Below are 19,720 nucleotides of genomic sequence, written 5' to 3' on the forward strand. Positions count from 1 at the left end.
CACAATCCTGGTTTAGTGAGTGTAAGTACAGAACATGTTAGCAGCAGTGATTTCAGATAAATCTCACTGGAATAAAAAGGTGCCTAGAAGTACATCCACTCTGAGCTGGAAGGGACTCTTGCCTGTCATCTAGCCTCATACTTGAAAGCAAGATGTCCTACCATTACGTTTGTCCAGGCTTAGTTTGACAGCCTCAAGGAAAGAAACTCCCAAGATGGCTTGTTCTCCAGTGGAACTGCTCTTCCTGTTCGGAAGATCTTTCTAATGCCCAGCTATTAGAGCCATGCAGGGATGGCCTAGTTCACAGTTCACTGTCTCAGTCATAACTCTATGCTAGCTCTCAAGGCTTGCTTTTTAAGTCTCTTTTGCCACATGCGCACCCACCGCCGCCTGCATCGTCATGGCACTCCTATGAATCTTTTCCAGTCTGTTAAAGTTCTTCTTGGCTCGAAAGTGAATGTGGTGCAGGAGGTTTAACTATTGCTGTGTAGGGTGGCACCATGACTGCCTGTATCTTGGAAAGCATACATAGGCCTTTTCACCTTTCTGATGACAGCACCCACTTTGTTATGCTCTATTTATTATCCGGTATTGCTCAACATTAAAAAAACTAAGATCATGGCATCTGGCCCCATCACTTCCTGGCATACAGAAGGGGAAGAAATGGAAGCAGTGACAGATTTTATTTTCTTGGGTTCCAAGATCACTGCAGACGGTGACTGTAGCCATGAAATTAAAAGATGCTTGCTCCTTGGGAGGAAAGCTATGGCAAACCTAGACAGCACAGTAAGAAGCTGAGACATCACCTTGCTGACAAAGGTCCATATAATCAAAGCTATGGTCTTCCCAGTAGCAATGTATGGCTGTGAGAGCTGGACTATAAGGAAGGCTGAGCGCCGAAGAATTGATGCTTTCAAACCGTGGTGCTGGAGAAGACTCTTAGGAGTCCCCTGGACTGCAAGGAGGTCAAATCCTAAAGGAAATCAACCCTGAGTGCTCATTGGAAGGACAGATCCTGAAGCTGAAGCTCAAATATTTTTGGCCACCTAATGCAAAGAGAAAAGTCACTGGAAAAGACCCTGATGCTGGGAAAGATTGAAGGCAAAAGGAGAATGGGATGGCAGAGGATGAGATGGCTAGATAGCATCACCGATGCAATGAATATGAACTTGAGCACACTCCGGGAGAGAGCGGAGGACAGAAAGGTCTGGCATGCTATGGTCCATGGGGTCACGAAGAGTCAGAGACGACTTAACAACTGAGCAACAATAACATTGCTCCTAAAGCCTTCTGCCAGCTATCCCGAAGCCTTCCGCCAGCCATGTATTCACCAGGGGTCACAGCTCACAGGTAGAACACATGCTTTGCATGTATAAGGCCCATAGTCCCATCCCACATATCCAAGGAAACATTTCGGAGAAGGAAAGATTCAGCAGTGGAGGCTGGTGGCTCCAATGTCAGTGGGGCAGTGCATCTGCTCCAGGTTTCAGTCAGAACCAGTCAAAATTCTAAAGGAGCTATCCAAGGTGCTTCTTGGGATTCAGTACCATCCAAAGGCCTGCTGAAAGGCTTGCAAGTTGCAAAGTGGGGAAAGGCCTCTGTCTGAGGGTCAAACAACCATTTGATTACAGCAAAACCATTTGATGAAATCGGCTCAGCCCCAAACACAGAACAGCAGAAGGCAGGTTGGGTTTTAAGAGCAAAAGGGGTAAGTTGGGCTGTTAAACTGTGGGGAGAGGGCTCTCTCCCTGCACCTGCAGCTTTCCCCACCCCCAGCACTTTTCTCCTAGCAGGACTCAATTCCAGGGGAGGTGTCCCAGTGTATAACTCATTTATAGGGCAGCTTCTGTAGACAGGGAGGACTAAAAATTAAAGCTATATACTTGAATTGGGAAATCATCTTATCTGGGATATCACCTGCACTAAGTAGATCTACTTGCATTTGATGTTATATGTGTAAGCCTTATTGGAATGCCCTCAGCCCTCACATGGATGATCAGGGTAAAGATGCTTGAAGAATTCGATCTTTGCAAATTCTGATACGAATTGGGACGCACACCTCCTGGAAAAATGTGCAGATGGGACCTGAGCTATCCAATGGATTTTGCACTTCCTGAGTGTTCCAGTGTGGGTTTTTTTTCTTCAAAAAATGTACCAAAGTATATTTAAAGACATGTTAAGAAATGTGTATTTTGATTTGAGTAAGAATACATTTTAAAAATACTATTTCTATACAAATTTGTGTGCGGATATAAAACAATAAAGGTGCAATCCTATTCATGTTTAGAAAGAAAAAATCCCTACAACTCCCAGCATGGCCCAGCCAACTCCCAGCCTACAGGAGGTGTAGGAGTTTTTTCTGTCTAATCCATGCATAGGATTGCACCCTAAATAAATTACAAGTTAATGCAGAAACAGAATAGAATGGACTGACGCGTGAACACACCTGTAAGTGACACAGATTGGAAAGAGAATGATTCCCCCATCCCTAGCCCAGGGATGCCAGCAGTGGGGCAGGATCACTGAGTGAGCCAGGAGGGAAGGAAGGCACTCTTTCACTCCTCATTATATGCAAGGGATGGATCTGGAGACAGGTATCATTCGACCCACCCCTGCTGCCTCTTCTGATATAACAATTTGCACTCAAAACACTCACTTTTGAAGTGGTCCTATGAGTTGGAAGATCCAAAGTTGGGCTCATGAAGGAGTCTGAGATCCTGCTCAGAGATCCTTGCCCTGCCAGCTTAACCTCCCACAGGGAAGGAACCCTTAACAGGGTGACTCCTGCTGATCTTAATGGGTGGGACTCCTATGCTAAGAGGCATTTCCTAATGACGTTTACCTGCTGGGAGTTCTCTGACTCACCTGTTGTGTTGGTAAGCTTGAAGGTGATTGATTTATCAGGAATGCCACATACATTTCTGACAGACACCTGACAGGTGTAACTGGCATAGTCTTGAGGTCGCAGATTTTTCAACTTCAGGACTTTGGTTTCTCCCTGGAGGATTTGGAAGGAAACAGCATGAGAGAGGTAGTATGAACTGCTTGAAATGACTCAGAAGCTCTTTTGTCAAAGAATTTTAAGACTGGCTCACACATGCGGCAATGCTGCAATGCTGCTATGTTTGTTCCATGTGATCATATCAGGCTTGCTTGCCTCAGGGTTACTTGCCCCTGTGATCAGATGGAAAAGTACCGTGTGGACTGAAGTATACTATATATCAGCAGCACAGGACTACAGTTATTCTTGGCATTATAGTGGGTCCCAAAAAGAGCACCTGTGATCATGGGAATCACTGGAACCTCATGTTCTGGTGTACGCATGTAACTTCCAGTTCCCATGGTATTTTTCTATTTGATCATAAACCCAAAACAACAGCATGGGGCAAATATGGCTACGAAACAAACAAACAAAATTATCTGAGGAAGATTAAATGTTTCTAGCTAGCCAACTGCCTAACCAAGATGCTGAGTATTAATGGATATTGGATGCAAAGCAGATCAGACAGGGATCTTACAGAATAAGCAACAAATTGTGTTTGCTAATATTTCCAACGATATTAGAGTTTAAGAGTTTATGTAAAAAAAAAAATTGTATGGCTTGAAAAGCTAACAAAAAAAAATGTACAAGTAAGTTCTGCTCTCAGGATCTTTTTGCAACAGTTAGAGTTGCCCCTACCTGTCCATAACAAAGTTTGCATACTGCAAAAGTAGTTTTAATGCAGTTATTGGGATCTTAATGAAGCTAGTCCTGAGTATACATAATTAGATAGGTGAATACTTTCAGAACAATCCTGGGGTGGACGGGGGCAGGAGTCTGTGGCAGATCAACTGCCAAATCAGAGCTTCTGCCAGCTCACTACGGAAGGTGAGATGGGTAGCTTTTTTCTTACTTTTTAAAATTGCCCTCTTCTTTCCTTCCCATTGTGGCCAGCTCTAGGACTGGTGAAGTTTGGTGTAGGGATGCTGGAGAAATCCGCCGCAGTCTCCGGAGGTCAGATTCTCTCAAAGAATCCGACCTCCGGAGTCTACGGCGGACCAGCCGCACTTACCTCCGGATCTGGAGGAGTTCCTGCAAGGTGGCTCTCTGGCTTCCTATAAAACACGATATGCTAATGGTGGCTGCCATTAGCTTATCACAGGAAAGTTACAGCCATAAATGGCGTATTGTATGCCATTTGCGGCCATAAAGCACTTACTTTTACCTAAATACAGCCATAAAAAGCTGCAACTTAGGTAAAAGTAAGTGCTTTAGAGCTGCAAATGGCATAAAATATGTCATTTACGGCTGTAATTTTCCTGCAATGGACTAATGGTAGCCGCAATTAGCATATCATGTTTTATAGGGAGCTGAAGGGATGCTCTGCCAACTCTGGTGGACACAGCAGGGCTCCAGAGTACTCCGCAGGGCCAGAAGCGGCCTGAATTGCCCCGCAACAAACCCCCCCGGGACTGGACAGTGGCGGGTTCATACATCCCTAATTTGGGGTGTCTGGTGGAGGGGTGGGGCATGTCCAGGGAATAAGAGGGCTTCAGATCCTACAGATCCATGGCCTCCTCTAATACACTAAACATGCCCCATTTTGGGGACCATTACTGGAGCACTACAGGCAGAATGGTGGTGGAGCTTCCTGCTTCCACCACCAGGAGATATCTGGTGGCAAACCCCCCTCTCCACCTGCACACCTTCCTGCATACCATCTGATGGCCCTTCAGCTACCCTCCTTGGAAGTTTAAGACTGTGCCCATGAAGTAAGAACTGCCAGAATAAGGAGTTAGACTGAAAATACAAATAGAAATAACCTTGAACACAGTATGGGAGAAGGGAAAAAATGGTTTATCAAATCTTCAGATCCCTTTGCCTCAGTTTACTCTGATTTAGACCAGTGTAAAACCTATTTTTCATTAGAGATGTATGAGAAATACATTACAGTTCATTTCTGATCAGGATTTTACCCAGTTTGTACCTTCTGGTCCGAATACAGACTCGGACGCAATTTGTGGTCGAAGGCCATACATATCCGAGCTTGCAATGGGATTCACAGACCCCCCAAAATGCATTCAACAGCATGCATACATTTCAATAGTGATGGCGGGGAATTCTGCCACGGACTCCAATGAGGCTGGATTCTAAAGAATCCGGCCCCCCGGAGTCCGTGGTGGAACGGACCACTCACCCCCGCCTCCCCATTTATGGCTGCATATAGGCTAATCGACCAGCTTTACGGCCGCAAATGGCGCCCACTACGTCATTTGCGTCCGGGGGACTGACAAAATGGCTGCTGACCGTATCGACTTTCTCCAGCCCTGCAGAGCTGGCGGCCGGCTCCGCAGGTTCGACGTGGAGCCAGCCTGGATGGATTCCGGGGGGGGGGAGGAACAGATCACCTCCCCTCCGGTCAAGGATTCCGGGGGGAAGAACAGATTGCCTCCCCCCCGGCAGACCCCCCCACGGACGGCAGGTAAGGGGATTCGTACATCCCTACATTTCAAAAATGCATAAATTTCAGAAATGCGTATATTTCAAAAATGTGCACAAATATGCTTTAATCATGGGAGAAGAATGCATACATTTCAAAAATGGATTCACTTCAAAATGAGTACATTTCAAAACTGTGTTTATTTATGGGAGAAGAATCTGTACATTTCAAAAATGCACACAACTGATGTGTACCTTTGGGAAAATATCCATGAAAATATGCACAGATTTTCATGTGAAAACAAAAAACCCCCCAAAGTTCGTGATCTGATACAGAGTCAAGTCAGAATGAACTTCGAGATGGAATTCAGAGAACTTAGACAAGCTTGAGTTTTGCTGATTCGAACATCCCTACTTTTCATGGACCTACGCATATTTTGATTCTTCAGTTCCTAACATAGAACTGTGAAAGAATCAACAGATCATCTACAGCAGGAGTGGGGAAAGTGTGGCCCTCCAGATATTGTCACGCTGCAACTCCCATCCTCCTTCACCTTTGGCTACCCAAGTCGGGGCTGATGAGAGTTGCAATCAAACACATGCCCCCACAGGCAGGCCCAGCCCTACAATGATGCAGCATGATGGGGGTGCATCAGGTGGCACAAAATGGTAAGAGTGGTGAATTGTGCCACTCTCTGCACCCAAAGGGCATGCCACCTGCTTAGCCAGCTGGGCAGGTAGGCAGCCAGCCACTCCCAGCAGCACCACCACCGTCGCCACCTCCTCCCTCCCTCCCTGGCCGGCCAACCAGCCGGCCAACAACTGGTGCTTGGGTGATGGTGGCAGCTCCTCCCTCCCTGCTTGCTGGTTGGCCAGCCACCCCCACCTTCTCCCCTAGCCACAAGGCTCCCGCGAGACTTGTCCAAAATGTCGCAACAGGTCCCAAACTCTCAGGGAGCAGCCGGGACCTCTCGCAATATTTCAGACAAGCCTCCAAGGAGCCCTGCAGCTTGGGAAGAAGGTGGGAGCCAGCGAGCAGGCAGACAGGGAGGGGAGCCACTGCCGCCGCCACCAACATGGAAGCTGTTAGCCAGCTGGCTCGGTGATTGGCTGGCTAAGCAGGGAGGGAGGCGGCAGTGCCAGGGGCAGCATGGCCGCCTCGCTTGAGGCAGCAATATGTCTTGGACCAGGGCTGCCCACAGGGCATAGGGCCATGGTTTAAAGATGCACGATGCAGTAACCTTGCTGAGGCTAAGGAAGTCTGGATCTGGTCAGTGCCTAGATGGCAGACAGGCTGGAAACCCTATGTTCACCACCTTGAGTTCCACAAAAGGAAGATGGGATAAAAATATTATGAATAAATGTTATATAACTCCACATTTTATACCATTACTTCTTGTCCTTTCCTCATAAACAGTTTTTATTTTATTGATGTATTTAATTACATTTACCTTTCTTCCACTGTGGAATTCAAGGTGGCTGCATGGGATTCCCAAGTGGCCTCCCTTCCAAACACTGACCAGATCCAGACCTGCTTAGCTACAGCAAGGTGGCTGCCTCATATACCTTCAGACCATGTCCTGGAACCACACACCCCTCTTCTTTCTAGAATGCTTTTGAATATTCAAAAGCTGTTGACATATTGTATCCTTTGAACTTGCCTTCTAAAATGTTGCCAAAATGTTTTGTATTATCCACATATTTCATGAGTATGCCATCCATGACCTCATAAAGATCATGAATACATAAATACCACTGGATCTTGAATCTTGAATGGATCCCTGTACACAGCACAATATGTCTTCCTATGCTGAGGTTGATCCATCTGTTATTACTCTGAGATGTCTTGATCATTCTGTGGCAGATTTTTCTCGCCCATAATTCTCAGGATTTCTTTTAAGGATCTCAAATGGGACTAGGTCAGGTTAATTCTTGAAACAAAGGAATTTTTGGAAGCGGCCTGGAGAAGGACTGATCTAGATGTTGGATGAGAGCCCAGCAGTTATGGGGTTCTTCCAGATGAGGCTTTTATAGTGCCATCATCCTGCCACATTCACAGAATTTTATTGTGGGGAGAGGTGTCTAGTTGACATCATTTCTCACCCTCCCATGTTTTCCCACTGCCTCTCTCAATTTTTCCTTACCCCAGAAAATCTGTTAAGGAAGAAAAGACAAAATAGCTACACAATGCCTTCTGACTGTTAGTGCAGGTGCCCCTCCACCTGGAAGCACTTTTTGTCAGGTCTGGAGGCACAACTGTTTTAGGGCCAGGCTGGTGGGGTAGAGCCCAGCATAAGGACATTAGAAGATCCATGCGGAATCAGACCAAGGGTCCATCTAGTCCAGCGTTCTGTTCACACAGTGGCCAACCAGCTGCCCAAGAGAAACCTACAAGCAGGATATGACTGCAACAGCACCCCCTGCCCATGTTCCCCAGCAACTGGTGTACATGCTGATACTGGAGGTAGCAAGCAGCCATCAGAACTAGTAGCCATTGACAGCCTTACCCTACCTTAATGGATAAGGCTATTCAGTCTGAGGTGGGTCTTATTCTGCTAAAGCACATAGCTTTGAATAGGACTTTTGCTGGTGATGAGTGTGTATGTGTGTGAGGGGGGAGGGTCTGGGGGCAACCAGCTTTGCCTTTTGCTGTTCTGGCACTTCTGGCAACAAAAAACCCAGCTGAACAGGCCAGATTTCCCCCCTCCCCATTATTTGGTAACCCTGAAGTTAGGTCAAACTATATTGATAAGGTCCAACTATATCATATGAACTGAACTCTGTCTACAAAATGAGTTACTTTATCAAATATAGCTTATCATAATTGGTTTCCTTAAAAACAACAATAACAAAACAATGTTGTCTGCTAGGATTCACTCCATTGTTCTCAGGTTATTAAAAATCGGTCTACTATTTGCTCTAATTATCTTCCTCGGTATAGAAATCAAGATGATGGGCCTATACAACGGTGTTAGGTGCTAGTACTATTTACTGTTCTAGGCAGAAACCAACTTTGTGTTCGCATTCTAATTCGATAGTAATTCTGATAGTGCCCTGCTAGAATCCTTGGATGAATGTCATCAGGCCCCATTTGGGCTTCCTTTCACACACACTTTGGATAGCATGACCTTTGATATTTTTCCTTGAGAGACTGAATCAAAGTAGGAACGGACTTCTTCAGCTGTTTACAAAATCCTCTGTTATACGTCACTCCTATCTTCCAGTGCATCTTTTGTCTTCAGTTTTGTTTTAGTATGCTTGTAAAATCCCTTCTTGTTTCTAATAACATTAAACAACAAAGCTTATTCTGCCTTTACTCTTCTGATTTTGTCACAACATATTTGTGCTAAACCAATACAGTCCTCCTTAGTAATCTGCATTTCATTCCACCTTGTAGGAGTTCTCATTTTTTTGATTTTCAGATCACTAAAAATGTCCCTCTGCTGCCCCACTGGATTACAATGATCCTTTCATTTCCCTCCACCCCCACTGCACAGGTATCTCTTTCCCCATAACGCACCAGTCCCCTTGACTTCCTTTTCCATTTAACAGATCTTTCCACAGGACTCTACTGAACTTTTTGAGACTGCCATGCCTGTTAGGCATGCCACATTAGATACCTCAATATTTTTATTCAAGTGGCTTGCAAACCAGGAGCTCTGAGAAATGTCCCATTGTTTGACTTCGCTTGTACTTGCCTTTTGACTAGAAGTAAATCTGTTTGAGAGAATGTCTTTCATGAGACTGATCACATGCAAAGCCACCCATATTATAAATTCACTTGAGCTGACTATGCAGGTCAGGACATGATGCTCATACACAAATATGCAATGGAACATGTAGCATCTGAGCTGGATGAGCAAGATAAATACCCAAGAGACCAAAGCCCCTGTGAAAAGCACCTCCCTGGAGAATGGTTGCTATGCTGCACAAACAATAGCATTTACAGCCTGCCTGTCAACTAGTGATATATGCATGGTTTGTATGCATCCGATGTATTGATCTGTAAATGTTGGGTAAAGGGTGTAGGCACCTGGACTGTGAATCAGTTTACAAAGTCTAAACTATTAAGTCTACAGTTCACTTGCTACTGGAGCCAACCATCTTACTAAGCCTTGTTTTAAGGACCAGCCACGGTACTGAGGAGGTAGGAGACATTCAGAAGAATGTGACATTCTGTACCCATCCTTTTCTCTCTCATCTTACTTATACAATAGTATAACTTAACAAAGGGTGAATCCACATGGCATGTTTTTCTTGTGATCACTGCATCTATCTCCTGATTATCTGAACACAGGAAACTGCTATCTCAGACTATCTCTCAGGTCCTCCGTCTTGCCCTGGCAAGGGAATTTGTAATATGGGTGGCTTTGCATGTGATCAATCTCAGGAAAGCCTATCACAGGTTCGCTGATATTTAAAGTAATCGTGTAAACGAATGTTTACAGAATTGAAACCAACCAGAAGCTCCTTCCGACCATTTCTTTCTGCAAGTAGAATCAACCAACTTATAAAACCTACCATATGCCTCAAACAGAAACCAGAAGCAGGGCAGAAAAAGTACTTGCAGAGCAGGCAAGTGAGCCAAGTTTCATACGAGAGCCAGGAGCAGGCAAAGGGGATAATGACTTCCAGCCCCCCCCCCCCAAATGCTGATCAGTTGGACCCTGAGCATTAGTAAAACCCATGCACAGAGCTGTCTCAAAGGAAGATTTAAAAGTTTTTTTTGACCAGTGCCAATGAAAAGGACCAAGAAATAAGTGTACCAAAAAAAGAAAAGAAAAATCCCACATCACATTCCCTCTAGTTCAGTGGTTCTTGTACTAGACTAGACTGTTGTCACCGCTAGATGGTCTTGGTCACTTTTGTGGATGATATGAGGAGGGCTTTGGATAGGGGTGAATGCTCCTTCCTTGTTCTCCTCGACCCCTCAGCGGATTTTGATACCGTAGACCACAGTATCCTCCTGGACCGCCTGGAGGGGTTGGGCATTGAAGACACCGTATTGCAGTGGTTCCGGTCCTTCCTCTCTGGCAAGTACCAGAGGGTAGCACTGGGAGAGGTGGTGTCGGACCCGTGGCCCCTCAAGTGTGGGGTGCCACTGGGTTCCATCCTCTCCCTGATGCTATTTAACATCTATGTGAAGCCGCTGGGGGCTATCATCAGGAGGTTTGGGGTGCGGTGTCATCAATATGCGGATAACACACAGCTCTATCTTTTGTTCAAATCTTCACCAGGGTTGGCCGTGGAATCCCTGTCTAAATGTCTGGAGACAGTGAGTGGCTGGGTGGGGAGGAATAAGCTGAAGCTGAACCCTGACAAGATCAAGGAACTTCTGGTGGGAGACAAAAGGAGTTTGGGGGATGTTGGTGTTGAATGGGGTATGGCTACCCTTGAAAGACCAGGTCCTCAGCCATTTTAGTGGTCATTTTAGACTCCCAGCTGTCCATGGAGGCTCAGTTGTCAGCCATGAGCCGGACAGCGTTGTACCAACTCCATCTGATATGGCGGCTGCGCCCCTACCTTCCCGACCATCTGCTCCCATCGGTAGTACATTTTTATTTATTTATTTATTTATTTATTATTAAATTTATTAATCGCCCATCTGGCTGGTCACCCAGCCACTCTGGCTAGTACATGCCCTGGTCTCCTCTCATCTAGACTACTGTAATACGCTCTACATGGGGTTACCCTTGAAGACGGTTCGGAAGCTGCAGCTGGTGTAGAATGCAGTGGCTCGCCTGATTAAAGGCAACGGCTGGCGTGATCACATCACTCCGGTGCTGAAGGCATTGCACTGGTTACTAGTTGTTTTCCGGGCCAAATTCAAGGTGTTGGTTTTGACCTTTAAAACCCTGTGCGGTTCTGGCCCAGCCTATCTCAAGGAGCGCCTGCAGCAACACCAGACAGGCTGCTTAACAAGATCAGCCTCGGATGGGCTTCTCTCTGTCCTGTCAGCCAGGACAGCTAGACTGGTGGGGATGAGGGTGAGGGCCTTCTCTGTGGAGACCCCCACTCTGTGGAACTCCCTCCCTAGGGAACTCCGCCATGCTCCCTCTTTAATGAGCTTCTGCCACACATTGAAAACTTGGTTATTCAGGCAGGCATTTGGGGTGGGTTAGGGTATTTTTAAATAATGTTTTAATGTATAATTTTACTGTTTTAAATTGTACCATTGTACATCGCCCAGAGTGGCTGGGTGACCGGCCAGATGGGCGATTAAGAAATTTAATCACAAACACTGCCAAACAGACTAGGTTCATGTGTCTAGCAACTTGTTCCCTCTCAATCCATCACTGGGGTAGCAAGCACATGTAGGAACAACCCATCCAGGACAGGAAAATATCCCACCAGTGAGAAGGGATGATAACACAGACAATGTATTCTAAGAGCTGATTTCCTTACCAAGCACTACTAGAATTCTCCTTCAAAGCAGCATCGCTCACCTAGCATATTTTTATATGTCATAATAGACCTGTCAGCACAGGATATCATCAGACTATATACAACAAATGTGAGAATGAACGTGCAAGTGCCTTGCACATCCATTTTCCTCGCTTCCTGCATAAGAACGATGACGGGAACTCGTACATCTCCCCCATAAAGAGACAGACTCGACTTGCATCTGTGGCACAGACTTCTCAACATGAGGTGAGATGTATGTCTTCCCTCTTTGGATGTTACGCTGGAAGTGCAAAAATCTTAAATGTGAATCAATGGTGCATCCATTCTTACAGCTGCATAGTAACATCCAAAGGCACTCCATCTCTGTTTCATCTAGTCACCTGTTTCCTCTGCATGCAAGGAGGGATATTTTAATAAGTCAGGTACTGGGCTATATTAACAGAGGGGCTGCCTGGGGCACACTGCAAAAATCAAACTCAGCCTGAACCCACACAGAATCCAGCCTGAGGTTAGCAGATAGATGTGTGGGATGAAGCTATCCCGAAAGAATCACCCTTTTCTTTATCGCTTCTAGTGGATTTCCTTGTGCTTCTTAGTTGTCTTCCTGACCAAAGCACTGAAATTAGCTATGGGTGCACATACAAAGCAAAGTCTGGGGGGCATAATGATTTCCCAGACTGCTTTGGGCAAGACAGCTCAAACTTTCTAAAACTATCCAGGAGTTCCAAGGAAGAGAAACACCAGCAAATTGTTTAAGAAAGGCAGCACACAGGAAATATTGAGAATGTTGATCCTTTCTTACAGGTAGAAAAATAAGGAAAACAGAACACACACTGATATTAGACTTATATGAATAGTACTTCGTTACTACATATTTGAGCAATGTTAAGAAACAAACAAACAAACATCATGTTCAAAAACAACAAGCAGTTAATTAATGAAACAAGGAAACAGCAAGAGGGGAAGGCACTTATGTGTCCCAAAATAGAAGAGAAAATGTAAGACAGAGCATTTTAAGATGGAGGAAGCATTGGAAAGATTCTTTGTGACATATTTGGAGAAAGTTAAGCAACACCTGAGGAAGGGAAGTCCTTTCTGAAACATGTTGGGCATAATAAAAAAAATAATAATCAGGCATCATTAATGAAGCAAACTATCGAGTCAGGGGGAAGAAACAGCTTGTTGGTACATGATTTAATCTGGTGTCTGCCTGATGTGTTAGAGTACAAGCCCCATCACCTGCCCAGCTGGGTGGGGATGATGAGATTTGTAGCCCAACACATCTGGGGGGCACCACATCAAAGAGACTGGTCTAATCTCATAGTTCGGGTCATAATAACAGCAGATTGTAGTGAGCTGTAACCCCAAGGCCTTCCTCCAAGTGCCACCTCCAAGTTAATGCAGCCCAAAATAGCATTTGCCTTTTTTGCAGCCACATCACACTGTTGCCTCATATTCAGCTTGTGATCTACAACAATTCCAAGATCCTTCTCGCTTGTAGTATTGTTGAGCCACGTATTCCCCATCTTGTAACTGTGCATTTGGTTTCTTTTTCCTAGGTGCAGAACTTTATCCCTACTAAATGTCATTCTGTTGTTTTCTGCCCAGCACTCCAGTCTATCAAGATCACTTTGAATTTTGTTTCTGTCTTCCAAAGTATTAGCCATCCCACCCAATTTTGTGTCATCTGCAAATTTGATCAGCCTTTCCTGTGCCATGTTGCCTGTTCTTTCTTTGCAAGTACTTTGGAGGATGTAAGGTCCATAGACCAGGTCCAACCCCCAAGGCAATTTTTTCTAGTCCCTTAGAAGCCCTACTAAATGGTAAAAACTTTGCCTACAACATCATGCAAAAGCACAGAAAAATTCACTCTGATTCATCTTGTAACCTTTCACCCAGTCCTTCTAGCTACTTCCTTACCTTCTGACAAAGGCTTTGGCTACTCAGTGGTATAGAAATTAATAATAATAATAATAATAATAATAATAATAATAATAATTTTCATTTAAAACTTGCTCCTTGAAATCATCTTTTCGTTTGGAGTGTGTTCTCACTAGCCCTCTAGGGAATTAGTGTTGTGTGCTTGCTTTACCTTTTATGTAGTGTAATACATCTTTTAAAGATCTTTTTAAAGTAAAATAATTCTTAAGGACACCTGATCTCTTATGTTCTTTTGACATTTAACATCAGTACAATAGCTGTTGGCCCCAGCAATACAGATGTGCTGCCTTCATGGCAGACACATTTCACATTGTCTAGTTAGCAGAGCAATGTAGGTGTAGATTAAAACCAGGTGTCTGAAGACTTTACCATAGATAGGTAAACTGCAACACTTTGAACTCTCTCATACAGTAACTGAGTACATAAATATACATGGGAAGCTGCTTTAAAACCCTGTGCTCTCCAGAGGGGCTGTAGAACAGTGTGGTATTAGGGATGGGCGGATTCCCTACCTGTCATTCTGTGGGGGGAATCCGCCTGTGGCGGGAGGTGATCCGTTCCTCCCCCTGGAATCCTCTTCGTCCGACAACACTCCGCGGCGATTCTGCAGAGCCGACCTCCGGCTCCGTATCGCCACTGATATGGCCGGCCGCCATTGACATGCCATATTGCTAGGTGAAGGACTGACTCCGGAGACCGGACGCAAATGGCATCCACTATGCCATTTGCAGCCGTAGAGCTCTTAGAATAGCCTAAATGCAGCCGTCAATGGCTGCATTTAGCTTGAACTAAGAGCTTTACAGCTGCAAATGGTGTAGTGGATGCCACTGGCATCTGGAATCAGCTCTTAACCTAGTGATATGGCTTGGCAATGGCGACCGGCCATATCGCTGGTGATACGGAGCCAGCCGGTGGCTCCGCGGAGTTGCCGCAGGGAGGATCCGGCTCCGGACAGTTCCAGGGAGGCAGCGGAGGTAAGGGATCTGTTCCGCCATGGACTCTGGAGGCCGGATTCCTTTGAATCCGGCCTCATTGGGGTTCGTGGCGGAATTCTCCAACATCCCTATGTGGTATCATGCTCAGAGCAGCCTTCCTCAACCTGGTGCCTTCCAGATGTGTTAGACTATAACTCCCAGCATCTCTCAACATCCAGCACTCAGCCATGCTAGCTGGGGATGCTAGGAGTTGTAGTCCAGCACATTTGGAGGGTATCAGGTTGGGGAAGACTGGCCTAGAGTGCCTGTCATGAAGCTCTCTTGGTGACCTTGGGCTATGGTGGCCACTTGCACATTACCAAAAAAGAGAAAATGCATGACCACAGAAGAGTAAAAACCAGGACACCAATTTGCATAGTATTTGCATATGCTAATTTATATGTATAAATGCAAATGTAGAGATAATAACTATACTTTATACAATATGTCTCACCATAGTGAGGAAGACTGACCAGGGGGGTGTTTCCATGACCACAGAAGGAGAAACAAATGTAGTAGTACCGTTTTTTTTTTTTAAGGAATCAGCTTTGCTGCGCTTTGGTCTATGTAGGGCTCCATGAGCAAGTGCTCTGCATCAGTAAAAATCACTTTACAGAACGTACTTCTTGGCGGGGGTGGGGGGTGGGGTCTGGCAGGGGCTGCTCAACCAATAAGAGAGGCTTCTCCCCCGCTCTTCCCCTCTTTCTCCTTTCCCCTGAAGCTCCAGATGCACCTGTATTTCAGGAGTAAGCCTCATTGACCACAATGGAAAATACTTCTGAGTAGACACACATATGCTTGTGCTGGAAAAGATTGGTCGGGGGACACAGGGATGGGAAACCAGCCCCCTTTCTAACCCGATGCTGCAGGATCTCTACAATGAAGGTGTGAAGTAGTTACTTCCAAAGGCAATGAACCAAACAATGGAGAATCGGAGCCTCGAGATCGTGCTTTAGAGCATTTAGGGAATTTCTGCTTTAAACTGTGCCATTTCAATTGAGGGAGATCTGTGTAAATTCTGATGTGGACATTGTGCCTCATTGAGCACAATGGGAGTCACTTCTGAGGAGACACTAACTGGTTTGTGCAGGGGCGGGAAGCACACAGGAAACACCCCTTGACTGGGGTCACAGTGAAAGGCACACCCCTGGGCAGGGCTAGCATACCAGAGGTCAATGTGGAGATTGGGGCGCACAGCGACTATACTGCCGAGAACCTGACTTAAGGAAAAGAATCAGACTTTAAGCAGTCTCAGGAAATCTGGTTTTTCCCTGATAAGCTCCGGGGTGGCTCGTGGATGGCCACGATGTCATATATCTCTAATGACCTCCAAATGTAGCCAGCTCAGAGTAAATCGCTCATGGAGACACCCCCCCGGGTGACCTGTGTGTCTGCTCCGCCCAGTCTCAGTCTGTCCAGGCAATAACTTCCTGCTCTCCCTTCTGATGGTTCTTCAGCTTGGATGATGCAATCCTTCAAACAGAGGACACTTCAAATAGAGGACTATCCTCTGCCAACTCGTCAAATAAAGAAATAAACTCTGTAAGGTAGGACACCTGGGGACCCTGCTGTGGACCAGTTACTACCTCTTGGCTAACCTACCTCACAGAATTATTGTGAGGATAGCATGGGAAGCGGGAAGAACCTTGTATGCTATCCTGAGCCCCTTGGAGAAGGACTGGATTAATTATTCTCTTCTCCTGCTACTGCCTAATCCCACGGAGTCTCCATCTCAGTGTTCATCCTGTCATGCAACCAGTCTCTAGAGTCACCACACAGAACACCATCCTTCAAGTGAAAGAAGAGAATTTGGCAAGGGGGCAGAATTTGGGATAGGAGTCTGGTTGCCTCCTTCCCTCTGGAAAGGCTAGTTTCTAGATAGCATCCTCAACTCCCCCTCCATCTCAGACTCGGCCCTGCAGCCCACAGCAAGCCAACGCCCCAATGGAAGGCACACGAAGAATATTGGCAGGCCCCATCCTTCTCACCTGTGTGTACAATGGTTCGTAGATGTCGACTCCATTGTCCTGGCTGTGGGAAAGGGTCTCAGAACCCCGTCTCCAGATGAAGCGAGCTGGTGGATTGGAGTTGACTGTGCACCGAAGGAAGACTGTCTTCTCTTGGTAGAAACTCCCACGGACATCGCTGATGGTCTGGTGGACAGTGAGAACGGGCTCGTCCAAATCTGCAAGGGAGGGAAGGGAAGGAAGGAGCCCAGGGCCACTGTTAATGAGGCTTAGGCCAGGATGCACACAGTTTGCTGGTCAGCCAGCACTCCAGAAACAAGGGCTGGGGGAAGGAAAGCTCAGAATAACCTTACTACCACTCACTCGACCAACAAAACCAGGCAGAATACCAGAAACTCTACATGAGATTTTCTAACAGGTACCTGAAGGCAAAGTGACAGAGGAAACCAGTGACTGGTTGCTTAACACTCTTGCATTTGAGGATCAGGGATCATTCCTGGAGACCATCCAATTTCCCAGTGATAATAAGGATACAAAATGCAGGCAACCTGCTAAGAAGGTATTCCAGCTTCACTCATAAAATGATTTATGTCATTCTTAAGACGGTGCCCTCCCTAAAGTGCCTATACATCAACTGATCTTCCCCCTAAAACCACCTTCCCAACTTGGTGCCCTCTGGATGTGTTGGACTACAACTCTCAGCATCCTGGGTCTTGCAGTCCAACACATCTAGAGGGCACTAGATTAGGGAAGGTTGCCCTAAAATGACTAACTCAGGAATGGGGTAAACCTAAAAGGGAGTGTGGGAGTGGGGAGGAAGAGCGACAGGCTGAGGAGGTGGAGATTCATCTTGTAGGCAGAAAAGAAGAATGTGATGCAGTGCTGACCACGTAAAATAGGAGAAGCAAAACATAAGAACACACACACACACTTGCCTGCCTTCTGCTCTGCTCTGCTCTCTCTCACGCCCCATTAAATCTTTAATCAGTTCTATTGATTAAACATATGGGGCAATTTTTAACCGTGGGTTTTGAAAAATTCACATATAGAAAATGGAACATTTTGCAAAGTATTATTTATTTCTCCACAACAAGTTTAATCTGCCTTTCGAGGAAACTTCATGTCATCTTTATTAGCTGTAATCTTCCCGCCACCCCCTGTCTCCTCTTTCTCTCTTCCTCTGCCACAGGGTACTGCCTTGTAGGGCATCTCCACCTCTAGCCTAACGTGCCCGTTTCTCCCCCCTGGGCTTGGCAGATTGGTCACTAAATACTACAAGGCTGCGAGAGATGAATTGCCTGGACCAGCAGGCTGGAAGGGCGAGCTTGTCCTGCGCATCAACTGTGCATTCAGCTGCCTCTTGGCAAACCAGATGGCAAAAGAAAGCAGCAGATGCATTATTTTTAACTCTGCGTCCTGGTATTTGAAGCACCATGCCGATGTTTGTGCCACTTTGATAGAATTCAGGTGGTTTGTAGCTTGTCTATGATTATGGGGTGGTGGGGTAGCCGGGTGGGGGGCAGCTTTAATAGCTTCCATGGAAGCCGGATTGCCGAGGCTGCTCCTGCGTCCTGCCTAGGCTGCCAAAAGCATCCCTGCGGAGGCTTTTCCTTTGTTGTTGCTAGTGTTGCCTTGTAATTCCTTGGCTGCAGAATCTTGAAATCTGAATGAGGCTCTTGCTGAACCAGCTGAGATACTAGCAGAAAGGCCCCTCTCACCCGGCATCGCTGCACCTCACCTGTACCCCCCAATCAGAAAGGGTACCATTACTCACATCCTGTTTACTCAAACTGTGCTCCTCTCTTTATACAGATGTTTTAAAGGAGACTTCTATCTCTACCCTGCAGATACCTGATATGTTCTCTCTCTGGCTGGGTCTACACTTACTGCCCTTTTTTGCTTGCAATGAGGTTTCGCTGCCCGCCTTTCACACTATGCAGTAGCCGCCTCGAACTGGAACCAGAATATCCCACTTCCGTGCTTCCGCTTTCAATACCCTAATATCCTGGTATTTCCCCTTAATGTGCTCTGATTTTCTGCCTTTGCTACCGTATCTGATCGTAGTCCCCTCCCCTGCCTGTCCATATACAGTGGTATTTGTATTTCCCTCCTGTCCAATCACAGCTCTCGACGGCCCCATGTCTTCTTCCGGCTACTGATTGCATAGCTTCCTCAGCAGCCCCATTTCCTCAGCAACAAGCAAAGGGCTGGATGTGCGCACGCTTGTCTGATGTTGGAAGCTAAGCAGGGTCAGTCCTGGTCACTGCTTGGATGGAAGACTCCCTGGGAATCAGGCTTCCTGCACTGAACAGGGGGTTGTTCTATCCCTTCAAATGAGACTAAGTTTTACCCCCTCCTATCCCCCGCTCAGGATTTTTTTTTTTTTAATTAAGGCGTTATCCTCGCAGAATCGGGGCTTCTCCGTGATGTTTTTTTTTCCTAATTGAGGCATGATCTTTGAAGCTTCAAAGTTGTGAAGCTTCACAACTTCGAATCTTTGAAGATCATGCCTCAATTAGAAAAAAAAACATCGTGGAGAAGCCCCAATTCTGCGAGGATAATGCCTTAATTTTTAAAAAAACATCCAGAGCGGGTGATAGGAGGGGGTAAAATTTAATCTCATTTGAAGGGATAGAACAACCCTCTGCTCAATGCAGGAAGCCTGATTCCCAGGCAGTCGCCCATCCAACTACTGACCGGGGCTGACCCCGCTTAGCATCTGAGATCAGACAAGCGCGTGCCGGAAAACAGCAGGAAAACAGCACAGCGCTCGAGTGTGAACCGAGCTCGTGCATTCGATGAAGCACTGCAACGGGGAAAATGGGTGAGTGTGAATAATCATGTTTTAATGTGTGAGCATTTAACCTGATGGGACACCGAATTCATTGCGATGGCAGGCGCAACGTAGATCGGCCCTCTCTCTCTCTCTCTCTGCTATGGGCCGAGGTTCCGACTAGTGCGATGTCCGTACTAAAATGGCGGCTGATCTACACAGTGCAAAATCAGAGCTTTCA

The 19,720-nt window shown here is 46.1% G+C and overlaps 1 protein-coding gene across 1 annotated transcript in view; it reads right to left on the bottom strand.

Moving 5' to 3' along the window:
* Positions 1-19,720, bottom strand: part of MDGA1 (MAM domain containing glycosylphosphatidylinositol anchor 1) — a 386,593-nt gene that overhangs the window by 226,893 nt on the left and 139,980 nt on the right. The window contains exons 4-5 of the mRNA XM_084832471.1: positions 16,728-16,924; positions 2,866-2,998 (exon numbers count right to left, since the gene is read on the bottom strand). Of these exons, the coding sequence (XP_084688597.1) occupies positions 2,866-2,998; positions 16,728-16,924 (330 nt within the window). The remainder of the gene's footprint in view (positions 1-2,865; positions 2,999-16,727; positions 16,925-19,720) is intronic.

This window comes from Heloderma suspectum, chromosome 1 (assembly GCF_057233095.1).
Source record: "Heloderma suspectum isolate Gila_16-S chromosome 1, 16-S_ref, whole genome shotgun sequence".
In the NCBI taxonomy this organism is placed as follows: Eukaryota; Metazoa; Chordata; class Lepidosauria; order Squamata; family Helodermatidae; genus Heloderma; species Heloderma suspectum.